The 13,412-nt window shown below is 38.3% G+C and overlaps 2 protein-coding genes across 3 annotated transcripts in view; one reads left to right on the forward strand and one right to left on the reverse strand.

Annotated features, from left to right (window-relative positions):
• The window catches only part of LOC125682780 (WD repeat-containing protein 89-like), a 35,457-nt gene that overhangs the window by 7,816 nt on the left and 14,229 nt on the right, over positions 1-13,412 (forward strand). For both annotated transcript variants that reach the window (XM_048923379.2, XM_048923384.2), the window contains exons 2-8: positions 2,704-2,834; positions 3,529-3,626; positions 4,627-4,711; positions 6,873-6,916; positions 7,069-7,180; positions 7,996-8,059; positions 8,224-8,355. In XM_048923379.2, coding sequence (XP_048779336.2) covers positions 2,713-2,834; positions 3,529-3,626; positions 4,627-4,711; positions 6,873-6,916; positions 7,069-7,180; positions 7,996-8,059; positions 8,224-8,355 — 657 coding nt within the window. In that variant the 5' untranslated portion in view covers positions 2,704-2,712. The remainder of the gene's footprint in view (positions 1-2,703; positions 2,835-3,528; positions 3,627-4,626; positions 4,712-6,872; positions 6,917-7,068; positions 7,181-7,995; positions 8,060-8,223; positions 8,356-13,412) is intronic.
• Positions 9,470-11,851, reverse strand: LOC125682797 (uncharacterized). The gene is made up of 2 exons (XM_048923387.2): positions 10,132-11,851; positions 9,470-9,810 (listed from the first exon to the last, which is right to left on the reverse strand). The coding sequence occupies exons 1-2, from the start codon at positions 10,672-10,674 to the stop codon at positions 9,640-9,642; spliced, it is 714 nt and encodes a 237-aa protein (XP_048779344.2). The 5' UTR covers positions 10,675-11,851; the 3' UTR covers positions 9,470-9,639.

Genomic DNA, 13,412 nt, shown 5'->3' on the forward strand with positions numbered 1-13,412 from the left:
CACCTTCTTCTTTCTCTTTGCAGAAAACAACGTGACGCTGAGTCGGAGGGGGGTTCCCCCCCCAGGAGCTGGAGGAGGGAGCGGGCACGCTTCCAGAGGGACGACTCCTCGTCCCAGAGCGGGAGGAGGCGGAGGGCCACTCCGCCACCCCGCAGGCCCAGCCCAGTAAAGATCCGGGAGGACTTTGGGGACCCCAGGGATGCGGGGGCTCCCAATCGCCCTAGCCCCCACAGCAGTCGGGACTCGGAGTGCCCCCTGCTGTGCGGGGTAGCTACCCGGAAGCTCCGGCAGCATGTCACGCTGACCCATTTGCCGCCGGTCTTCCGGCGTGGCGTCCCCCCCTCCCGGGAGGTCTCGTCCATCCGGGAGAGGGTCCTGAAGTGGTTGGCCAGAACCCTCCTCGGCCCAGGTGCCACTCTGTCCGAGTTGGCATCTTCCTTACGGGCCGAGGAGGTGTTCCCGGACCCCCACGGTGGCCTCACACCAGACCTGGTGGAGGCCATGGACAGTCTGTGTCGTAGTGTGGGGGAAGCCCCTCCCCCAGTTTACGAGTTGCGCGGGGACGTCCACCCCGCGCTCCTCCTCCATTGGAGGGCACAGGCTGTCTTGCTTATCAAGATAGACCCCTGCTCGAGGGCGGCCTACAAGAGGTTGGCCGCCAGCGAGAGGATAGGTCGTAGGCGCTTGAGGGACTTCTCTATGAAGCCCAACTCGTCGGGGGGTCCCTCACGCGCCAGAACGAGGCCCTCCTCGGGGGCTCCGGCTCCGGGGACCGCTGCTCCCACGGCGCCGCCGGTAGCTCCTGAGGAGGCCTCGTTCATCCGCCAGGAGCCGAGAGATGCCTCCCCCTTCTCAGACGATGGGCCTCCCCCCCTTGAACCGATTCAGCCAGAGGGGTGGGAGTTGGACTTTGAGGAGGAGGAGCCGGTCGAGTGGTGCCCTCTTGGACCAGAGATGATCGAAGGGGGTGCCACCGACCAGCATCAGGGTGGGGGGGATTCGTCCCCCATGCTCGAGTTTGGGGAGAGCCCTTTGGACGGGGATATAGGGGGCCCTCCGGTCGGTGGGGAGGAGTTCCCTAGGCCACCCCCTGGGTTCGTTACCTCCCAGTACATGACTGCGGAGATGCCTCGGGGGTGGCATGGTGCCCGCAGGGTGACCCTGGCGGTGATCCAGGAGTGGTAAGTCGCTCCTGGATGTTTTCCCCTGGTTTTGGGGGGAGGTCACAGTTTTAGTGTGAGAGCCAGGGGTGACCCTGGTCCACATGGGGGGTGGATTTTATGGGGGGTTTCCCTTTACCACCGGGCAGGGGTGCATGGCCCAGGACAGGCTGTCCTGGTTTGCACTGGGGACTAATTCGGGGGGTTTCTCCGTCAGAAGTTTAGGGGTTGTGGGTCACAGGGTATCCCTGTTCCACACCGGGTAGGGACCTTAGAGGTCTCAGTTAAATTCTTCCGGGAGTATGCCCGGGTCCTCTCTTTGCCGGAGTTTTCCGGCGTCCTCGGATAAGTCTCTCCGAGGGGGCGTGGCGCGCCCACCTTGATTACTGGTTAGACCCATTTCTCCGTCCTTCAGAGAAAACGGGGGGGAGTGTAGTATCTGGGGAGTCGTCCCCAGTACGACCTGTTTGGCAGACAGCTTCCGGAGCCCGGATGACAGTTCCCGCCAAGAGGCATCCTTATACGAAAGCTTGAAGAAGACAGACGTATATATACGAAGAGCGATACATAGATATAGAAAGGCACTTTCAGCGTAATGCATAGGTAAGTCTGTGGGTAACTCACGGGATTACTGGGTCACTAACACCCCAATTACTTTAGTATGTAGAAATTTTCCTATCTATTACTATAATTGTTTTGATTCAATTTGAGGGTTTCATTCACAAATAAAGGTAAAACAAGAGACATCGAATGGAGTTAGGGTTTTCTTTATCATAAATTTCAACATACAGCAACCTAGTAGAAATTGACATCTTTTTGAAAAAGACATAATCACACACATGTAGTTGGTGAAAACAGTGTTTATATGACTAACATTTTCAGCCTGAATTTGTTGATTTCAATTGAATTTTAAATACAACAATATTTGTATGAGGTGTCTGTACCCTACTGGAGTAGTCATATTATTTTAACAAAGGGATAACTTAAACCTACTCTGTTTAACTGTTGAAGACATTTTAGAATACCTGAATAGTTCAGATGTGTTTCCGCGATATTTAGATTTGTAAATTTCAGGACTCCTGCACCCCCAGGGCCTTAGTAATGGGGCAAAAATTGATCAATTTTCAAAAATCTTCTCTACAAGTGCACATCTGTAAGAAAAGCTAAATGAGTAGTCATGTAGGACTGGAAGGCCTCTACCAAAATTGGAAATTTTATCCCCAGGGTAGAGGTTCTTCTGACTCCTGAGCAGGGCCAAACTTGGCATATTGTGTTTATGTGTACAACATTTTGATAATTTATCAAATTATCAGTATTACATGTGTTGGGTTGAAAAATAACATTGAAGAGAAGAATTTGCAGTGTAGGGCAAAGCTTCACACTTATGAAAATCATTTTTAAAAATCCAATATCACTCCAGAAATTCAGTGAAATACTACAACATGTACTAATTACATTCAATATCCAATGATAGGATGTTGAATTCCCATTATATTCAAAGAATCTAGAAGGAAAGTAGCCTGATATATTTAATTTCTTGCAGCATACACTAATGGCAGGTGTTGAAGGAAGCCTCACTTCTCATCTTCAAAGTCTTACTCTTTCTGATAAATCTGCCATTGCTCTTAAAAAGGTGGAGGAAAACTATATATTAGATATTGCAGTACAAACCAAGTAAGTATGTTTATTCAAGGTATATATGATTTAATGATTTGTGTCATATGTACATGTATAGTTGAGACATGTTTATGTTGTTATCTCTCTCGTACCGGTTGTGGTAGCTCACTGGTAGAGCGCTCGCTTCATGACCAGGAGGCTGTGAGTTTGAGTGATTATTTCGCCAAATGATGGATATTTAGATGTAAAAATCATGGGTTTCGGATATGACCTTAAAAACAGAAGAACTCTGTCGCGGCAGACGTTGGCACATTAAAGAACCCTCACTGCTACAGCCCTGAGCACTAAGCATATATTTTGTGGTACTTCTCAATGTCAGTGAAAAATTCTCGATGGTACATAAAACAAACAGACCCCCCCCCCCCCCTTCTGAGCCTCTCATTGTAGGATTGTAAGAATATCAATATCTAAACAAGAAAAAGATATTAACCTTCGCCAAAACATGGTTTTCTTTCTGTTCTGATAGAAAAAGAATTAATTATTTCCTTTATCTAATTTGAAAATATTTAGTTTCCGGATTTTTTAAGAATATTTATTATTACCATTTAATGCAGTTACTGTCTTTTTCTGGTATAGACATTCTCAAAATTCCACCTTCATGGAGAATGGAGAGAGAGAGAGAAGAATTGAATAATGTCATGTTTATCCATATGAAAATAAAAGTGACATATTGGGTGTGGTTTAATTTCAGTACACCGGGAAAACAAAAACTGGTTGCAGCCACAAGCTCAAATCATGACATCAGGTTATATCAGCATGCTGACCTGGCCATGGTTGGTAAACTGAGAGGTATGGAGATGTACATCACTTTCATTGTGACATTGTATCTTGAATAGTTTTTCGGCTTAAAGCTTCAAATTTTATGAAAAGGTTGTTGATCAAAAGGTAGGTACCTCTGGATGTTGGAGTCATGAGGTCAAAGGTCAAGGTCACAACAAACCTTCAATAGGTTTTCTTTGTGACACATGGAGTTGAAAAGTTTTCAATATAGATCTTTCATAGTTGATGATTAAAAAGAAATATCTATAGATTTTGTTGTCACAAGATCCAAGGTCAAGATTACAGTAGATTTAAAACATTTTCATTTTGACACAGTACATTGAGAAGACTTCAACATAACAGCTTTCATATTCTACAGAAAGTTAGTTGTTTATTTAAGGAAGACACCTGTACATTATGGATGTCTCTCTGTCTGCTCATCATCAGGTGTTGTGATCTGTTATCTTGAACTGTTCTCGAAAAAAGCTTTCATATTTTATACAAAGGTAGTTGATCATTAAGGAAGATGCAGTTATGTATTGGTCAAGGTTACAGCACACCTTCCCACTAAGTGTACTACACTAAGAGTCTTCATTTAAGGTAGTTGATCCTGAAGTTGAGTATGGAAATACAGTTTTGGGAAAAGAAAATTTACATGTTCATAATCACTACTTCCTTTCATTAAAAACATTATTAAATGAATTCTATGACATTAGCACTAGTATATGTAGTACATGTAATATATGAATTAAGTTCTCAGCAGAGTCCTTTTCTGGCTGAGTAAGTTTTCTAGTTTTTATTTGTATAGCCTTTTCTGGACACTTGTATGAATTTATATTATTGGTATTTTAGGTCACTCTGGACACTTGTATAAAATTACACTATTGCCATTCTAGATTGTAACTCTGGACACTTAATGAAATCATACTATTGACTTTCTAGGTCACTCTGAACATTTGTATGAAATCATACCTTTGACTTTCTAGGTCACTCTGAACACTTGTATGAATTTATACTATTGACATTCTAGGTCACTCTGATGTCATAACTGGGATCCAGTTTGCAAATACTGAAGAAGACATTTTATTCTCTTCTGCTTTGGATAAATGTATCAAGTAAGAGAATTAACTATGTGTTCCTCCATTTGATAAATTTATTTTCCTCAATGAATGAACAACATTTCTTACATCAATTGATTATTTGCTTATCTATCACGAAAATACTTGGTGGTCTACAACAAATATGCTGTCAGTGTGTCATGTGGTAAATTATTCAAAAGAGGGTATTTACTATCCAGTCTGGAAAATGAATAATATAATTTTAATACAATCAAATATTCATTTACATATTCATCCTATTGAGTACCATTTTCCTATACGCACCCCTATGACTTTTCAACTCTCAAAAATTTAGATACAGTACTACTAACCAGTAATAGCTATGACATCTGTGTGTATTTACTACTAGTATGTTGTTTTGACAATTTGACGTGATAAATCAATGAATAAGACCCGTTTGGATTATATTATTGTAAATGAAGGTATATATAACAATAACTCATTTAGAATTTAATATCTATATTTATCATTGGTAATGATTATGCAGATTCTGCACTGCGTGATACAAGTGATGTCACAATAGCCGATATCAAGTTCAACGACCAGTCCGAAAACCTATATAACATATCAGCAGGGCTAGAAATAATCATTTTTCTTCACTGGTCACTTGGGCTATCAACTTAAATTTTTACTGGTCAGTTGATAACTTTTACTGTCCCATCAGACCAGCGGATATGAAAACAACTGACCCAATTTTCATTATTAGGCCTAGAATCTTGTTATCAATAACGAGTTTAAAAAACGTCATTTTCCCCTTTCCTGTCATTTGTGAAAGCGTAATGTCACCGATTATATACGAGAGCATCTCAAAATTAGACAGCATATTCAAAGAAACTTCCAGCTGAAAACACACGTTCTTAGATATAGATATATAAAATTATATATTAACTCGGAACTCCATCTGTGGCTTGTACATTTGTGTAGAGGAATCATCTGAGGACTGCCGATCGTAAACTCTGCTCAAGACAACTCATTCTTTTAAACATTTGTGAATTTGTCTACATTGGGTTACTTCATAGTACATTACTAAAACCTGGACACACAACCTGTCACATCTAATATAAAATAATTTACGATCCCTATTGTTGAAAATTTTTGATAAGTATTAAAATTACCTTGCCCCAAGGGTACATGTTCTTTCCAAATCATGAGCTCAAATCCATAACTCACTAGCCCCAGATCATCGGGGCATCGATTATTTCGAACCCTGATCAGACCGGTGTGCAAAAATGCATATCAAGCCGGAAATTATGTATTCGTTCGTAATAATCATAGTTAATTATAATTGATATGTGAAAGTTTTTACATGTACCATAGTTAATCAATGTATCAGAGATTTACATGTACCATAATAGTAATTCAATGGACCAAAGGTTTTTTTTCACTAGAGTAAAACATTGTATCAAGGTTATTACTGTAGAAAAGTATTGTATCATATATTTCTTTATCTGCCTTTAAAATACAAAAAACGTAAAACACGCTTGATAACAAGAATATTATTTTATAAGATCAGCTTTCGGACGCTGTATCAAATAATGATAAAAAAAAATAATCAAAAATACTATCCCGTTCGTATGAAATATTTAAGCATGAAAAAGTGCAGTATATGATAAATGGAATATTCTCTATAAACAATTCTCAAAGTCAAAATTTCACTGAAAATATTTCACAACAAAGTTGAAAATGTTCTAAATTACTGTCCTCCTTTTCTTATTTTCTAAGTGCCTGGGGTGCTCAATAGGATGAATATGGTAAATATTTTTCAAGAAAGTTTTCCAACTTAGAATGATCCAAGTAAACAAGTTTCAAAGAATATAATCTAGCAGAAAACCTATGTAAATGTAATGTAACCTACATACATGTATATTCCTTTAAATTCCTTTCACACATATATGTCTACACAATCCGTTTGGAGCAAATAGTATAGTTATCAACTTTTCTAACAATATTGAATTTTTTACCTGGATTGCTTGCATGATGCCAATTGAAAGTAGCTGTTTTACAGGAGTATTGAGAGATATAATAAGTGACTATTTATTCTTAGATTTAGATATGTTAGGCATGTTTGATATACAAGAACTGGGAAATGATGGTAGCTAGTATTTATATCTTCACCAGATGATTGACTTGTATTGTATTTAAGTACAATTTCTTTCAGATGTTGGGATAAACGGTCTGGAAAATGTGTCCAAAATTTTGAAGGTATGCAGGTACTTGTATATGTAAATGCAAAACACAAATTGCGATGCATTCTTTTTGCTTTGATACAAACTTGTACAATCCAAGAAAATAGTTGGTTTTTCTGAAACAATTTTCATACTTTGTTTTGCAATCACACACGTATATTTGATCAGCTCCAGAAGAAATCAAAGGGCTCAGCAGCTTCGGTATCAACTGCAATGACAGAGTGTTGGCAGGAGGAACTGAATGTCTGACAACTGCAGAAGATATACACATCCTTTTCTGGTATTCATTCTTCATGTGATAAGATTCTTCTTAACCCTATTAACTCTGTGAAACAAAACTATTTTTTTTAAATATTATACCGGTATATACTCATCTGTGGATGTCCATGTGTCTGACAGTCAATTTTTTTTTTTCCATTTTGAGATCATTTCTTGCATGTCATCAGAACGTTTTGGAAAATGCTTTGAACAGATTCAAGGTTGGATAGAAAGATGAATGTATAGCCATCGTCTTGTGACAGTGCCTTTTTTAATAATTTGCATGCTTTAATATGTGAGATGGTATACAAAATATATAATAGATTTCAATGGTCAGGGATAAATAGCTTTTATTCAGTTTGAATACAAAAATACTTATTTTGCTATGTCTGTATGTAGTTTAGTGGTTCTAATACTATCTAACTTTTTGGTTTTTCTATATCATGTATTCTATATATTATTTAATTAGATTTGGTACATGTATGTCATTTCACATCTGTATGTAAGTTCATTTGCTTCATAATTGATATTTTATTGTGAGTACTTTGAGTTCAAATTCAATTGCCATATCACAGGCAAATGTGCCTCGTGTGAATTTCATGTGAAATTCACATGAAAATTTTAACATGAATTTAATGTGAAAGGAGCATCAAATGTTAATTCACAAGAAGAAATTTCTCAGCAATTCATGTGAAATTCACGTGAGGCACATTTGCCTGTATAGTCAGATTAGCTGTTTGTGGAGCTGTTGTCCAATGTACCTCTTTATAATGACATATTGTGTACCACAGCAATGACCTAGGTATGTGTTTGAAATTAAGTTTTTTATGACACTAGGGATAGAAGGAAAACAGAAGTTATGGGGTCATACAGTGAAAGTCACCAGGATGACATCACACAAGTAGGTTAATGATTACCCGATTTGTTTTACGTTTGTGAAATAACAAGTACTGTTATAAAGTAATACAATATTGTATCTTCACCGTTTTCATCAGTAATATTTTTGTTGGATCCTGTAAAGAAATGTGTTGGAAAAGTGCTGCAATGTTTTGTTTTATCGTGTAGGTTAAATTTCACCCCAGTCAGCCAGATAATCTTGCCACAGGTTCTACGGATGGCCTTGTGTGTGTCTTTGACATATCGCTGACTTCTGAAGACGATGCCATTACGTGGACATTTAATACGGAATCATCCGTGGTTTGTATTTTCCTTTCCATTTTTTAATCTCTGATTCTGAGATTGGCGTACATGTTTATCACTGTGAAATGTAACAAGACTTATTCTTTTCCTGGTGAGACCTTTAACCTTTCCTGTTGTAATCTATAGTAATTTCTGTTTGAAATTTGGTTATTTCATTTGCTTTCAATTTTCTTGTTCAACATAAAATTTTGAAGAAGCTGAGGTAGTAAGGGGCAACAAAACTGATGCTCAGTTTTCATGAAAGGCCCAGCAACAACATTGCTCATCTGAGCAGTTGCATATTCCCAAGTAAGACGTAATCTAACTCTTATGTAGTGGCAGATCCAGGATTTGTTGGGGGATAGGCTAGGGGCTTCAGGGTTTGGGGGCTTTTTGTTAGGTAACGTTTATGGGTTATGTTTAATATAATTTATGCATACATGTAATAAAATCAAAAAATAACAACAAATGATTAATCTGTTTATCTTCATGCACTTGTTTGTATGTATAATGTCAAATCTTATACTTCGGCCTTTGCTCTATTAATTTGTTTTTAATTTTTGGTCACAAAAGGAGAGTAGTCCCCCTTTGAATTCGCCACTGTTATGAATGCCCCACCCTAGCCCCAAAGGTCATGGTTAGAACAAGATCAACAGTACATGAAGATATTGCATATTGTTTTTAGACAAATTGTGTTCTTTGTTTTGAGGAAAAGATTTTATTGAAAATATTTTTCCTATATTTTTCTGTGGACATGAATGAGGTAATGTGTTTGAAACCTCTCTTGTACATTGGCCAAGTGTAATATCCAGGCCAGTAAAGTAAAGTGAATGTCGTGGGTCTTTGGGATACCTTAAAAACCAAAGTCCTGTGTTGCGTTAAGCGTTTTGCGCGGTAAAAGACCTTCATTGTCACGACCCTGAAACTACATTTGTGACAATTCATCTACAGCCGGTAACATCTCGATATAAAATAAACAAACAAACCTATGTAACCTCATGCACATTCAACCACCCTTGATACAAAATACTCATAATTTATCTTGCTTGAGTTTTTTCCCCTTTGAAAATGTCTATCAGTTTGGTGTGAAATGCCTGCATGCCTGTATTTTAAAAATTGATAAGAACACGTGTAAAGGAAGTGCCAGTTTTTATTATGTGCAGAATTTAACAAACTCTGCTGAGATAATTTTCACTTTTTCAAAAACAAAAAATAAAATAGAATTATCTTTGAAAATAATGGAAAAAAGAGGAAAGAAATGAAAATTAAAGAATGAGAAAATATTTCTTCTTCCGAATACTGTTATACGTTCGTTCCGTACACTGGTAAGGGGTACCTGCTGCTGTTTCTTCTGACTGGATGTTTGATATTTGAGCGAAATACCAATATAACTGGGATGAAGCCGAAATGTAATATCCAGGCCAGCAAAGTAGTGTAGAAAATAGCATGACTCATTTTATGAAGTTTGTCCCTCTGAAAACAAAACATCAATATGATTGGAACCAAACTGATGATCCAGGAGAAGACGTGGATGAAAATGATCATCGACACAGTTCTTGTCATTTTCTGGCTGATGGCATTTGCTCTAGAAGTATTTTGTATAGCACGTTTTTTAAGAATGTGAAATATGATCACCAAAATGATGGGAATGGTATACAAGATTTGCTTTTTGATTTGCCTCGTCTTGAAATCTGCAAACGGAACAGTGGATGGAAAAATCTTACCGCTACTAAATTGGAGACTAGTGCAGATTGATAGATTGACAATAAAGATGATAGCTGAAACGAAAATTACCGTCTTTGTTGTTATGTACTTCAAAGATGATAGAGGGTATCTGAGCTGGAGATACCGCAGGGCTGATAACTGGGCAACATAGAAACCGGAAATGGTGATGGCGGAAGCGGATATGATAGCCGCAATCTTGAAATCCAGCGAACTCTGAACACCATCAGCAATGTGACCAAAACTGGCCAAAAATGGCATATATGTTATAATCACAGAAACAGAATTACTGGATGATAAAATTGTGATCATGGTCATTGTTGGTGAACCGTGTTCCTTCCTCGTGCAGATTCTGTATACTGATAGTCCATTGGCAACACAACCCGTGATTGCAAACACGGTAGCAGTGATTCCTATAACGGTTATAAGAGGATCTTTGGTGCAATACCAAAGCGATTCACATACGTCTGCGGACGAACAGCTTGGAAATAAAGAAATGCCTGTCTTTGGGAACATTTTCTTTTCAGACATATTTTGGATTCCTCGTTGAAAAGTGTCCCCTGTATTAGTACCGTTGCTTGCCGAATTTGATGCATTTTCAATGAAAATCGTCATTTTAGATTATTCTAATCCTGGTTTAAGTGATGCTCTCTTAAGTGATTCTCTTGACTGATATAGCTTGAGTTCACAGTCCAAAGTGGAAATCTGAAAGGCAAACACAAATCTGATTTCATTTAGTGTAATTGAATTTCTTGAATGTTGATATGCAAATAAATGCCCATGGCAATTATATTGATGAAATCAATTTGAAAGCTTTGCTGCTCAGACAGGTAATCGAAATCTCGACAGTTTAGTCGTCAATGATACCGAATGCTATATCCATTTCGAAACTATGGCGGGGTCGATATACATCAATTTGTCTGAAGTACACGTGCAGTTTGTAGTTTTGTCCCATTCTAGAATTGTTCACTCATACAGAGCAGTCATTAGCTGTAGATGAATGGTTTTAAATTTTGACCTATACATAGCGTTTCAAGGCCATAGAACTATATAGCAGTGAAGGTTCTTTATCGTGCCAAGGGCTGACTGTGACACAGGAGCTCCGTCACAATTTTCACATAAGAATTTATACGTAAAAGACACAGTCACATGTAACAATTCATTGATACACGAAACGCACCAATAAAAAGACATAAGTATAATAACAAATTACAGTTCAAATAGCGAAAAAATCACAAATTAAAAGCTAATCTAAAAAGATGCGTTTTGAGGTCCGCTTTAAAACTAAATGGTGAAGTACATTGTCTGAGTTATAACGATCTAGTTTGCTAATACAACCTGTCATTGGGTCAAATGCTGTCTGACGTGTTTCAAACTAATTGTTAGGCCGTTCTTCGCACACTGATTTTGACTGCAGGTAAACGGAATAATTCGTAGTCCAAATCAGTGTGCCAAGATCGGCCTAACAATCGTTATGAAACACGTCAGACAGTCATTCTCTACCCAGAGTTCCGTGCGCTCCTCGCACTACACCTCTGTCAACGGCTTTTTACAGAAATCTTGTAAACGTTTCTTTGATCCAACATTTATGTTTTGGACTAAATATTTAGTCATATTATGATATGTTTTTGGCGCAATCAAATTGATTCTTACTGTAAATTGTTTAAAATCGCCTTTTTCTGATCATAAATTTGGAACTACTTCGTAATATGCGTATGAATGTAGAATATACACGTGGTGGAGATTTAAATGTAAACATGGAATCAACAGTAAGAAAGGCTGTAAAAATACGACAAAACTTGTAAAATAAGAGACAAACCGCTAAATGGTAAATATGCACTTATTAAAGTGTCAGTTGGCTATGAAAAGAGTCTGATGTATCACCTGTTGCCTGAACTTTTAAAGGGAAAGGAAACCGAGAATGACTGTTTATATCATGTGATTATATTATCACGTGGTTCCAAGCGGTGACAGAGTTGTATGTGAAGCTTGCGTAACGCGCCCTCTGGTGAGAGAATGGTCAGACAGTATTTGACCCAAAGATAGATATACTGTCTTGTTTCTGTATTACAGACTGTTCTCCCACATTAAATCCAAAATTTATCGGCCTAATTAAAAAGCATCCAAGATCTTCCAAACAAATTTGAAAAATTCTGCAGTAAATCCGTCACTTCCAGGGTTTTTACCATTAGTCATATTTTTTTTTATTGCAAAAGGGCTTTTCATTGTTTATATATCCCTTTAGTTTTTAGCTCACCTGAGCCCAAGTGAGCTTTTCTGATCAAAATTTGTCCGTTGTCTGTCGTCGTCGTCGGCGGCGGCGTCGTCGTAAACTTTTCACATTTTCATCTTCTCAAGAACCATTGGATCAATTTCAACTAAAGTTGGCCACAAGCATCCTTAGGTAAAGGGCTTTCAAGTCTGTTCAAATAAAGGGTCATGCCCCTTCAAAGGGGAGATAATCACAAAAATAGGGTGGGGTCATTTAAAAATCTTCTCAAGAACCACCGGGCCAGAGGAGCTGAAATTTTCATGAAAGCTTTCTGACATGGTGCAGATTCAAGTTTGTTCAAATCATGGCCCCCGGGGGTAGGTTGGGGCCACAATAGAGGATCAAAGTTTTACATAGAATTATATAGGGAAAATCTTTAAAACTCTTCTCAAGAACCAATGAGCCAGAAGAGTTGAAATTTACATGAAACTTCCTGACATATTGCATATTCAAGTTTGTTCAAATCATGGCCCCCGGGGGTAAATTGGGGCCACAATAGGGGATTAAAGTTTTACATAGAATCTTTAAAAATCTTCTTCTCAAGAACCAATGAGCCAGAAGAACTGATATTTACATGAAAGTTTCCTGACATAGTGCAGATTCAAGTTTGTTCAAATCATGGCCTCCAGGGGTAGGTTGGGGCCACAATAGGGGATCAAAGTTTTACATGAGAATAAATAGAGAAAATCTTTAAACATCTTCTTCTCAAGAACCAATGAGCCAAAAGAGCTGATATTTACATGAAAGTTTCCTGACATAGTGCAGATTCAAGTTTGTAAAAATCATGGCCTCCAGGGGTAGGTTGGGGCCACAATGCGGACTAAGGTTTTACATACAAATATATATGAAAAGTCTTCAGATATGGGCCAAGGTAACTCAGGTGAGCGATGTGGCCCTTGGGTCTCTTGTTTAACATGTTATTATTAAGCATTCTAACGCCATTCTTATCAATAATGGTATCAATGTTCAAATCTTGTAACTTATTATCATAACTAGAATAAAGATTTTTGTAGAATCTCTCGATTTCTGCTCAAATGTCTGCCGATGAAGAAATAATATTACCATTGCTGAGCATTTTGTT

The sequence above is a fragment of the Ostrea edulis genome, chromosome 1 (genome assembly GCF_947568905.1).
Source record: "Ostrea edulis chromosome 1, xbOstEdul1.1, whole genome shotgun sequence".
Classification (NCBI taxonomy): Eukaryota; Metazoa; Mollusca; class Bivalvia; order Ostreida; family Ostreidae; genus Ostrea; species Ostrea edulis.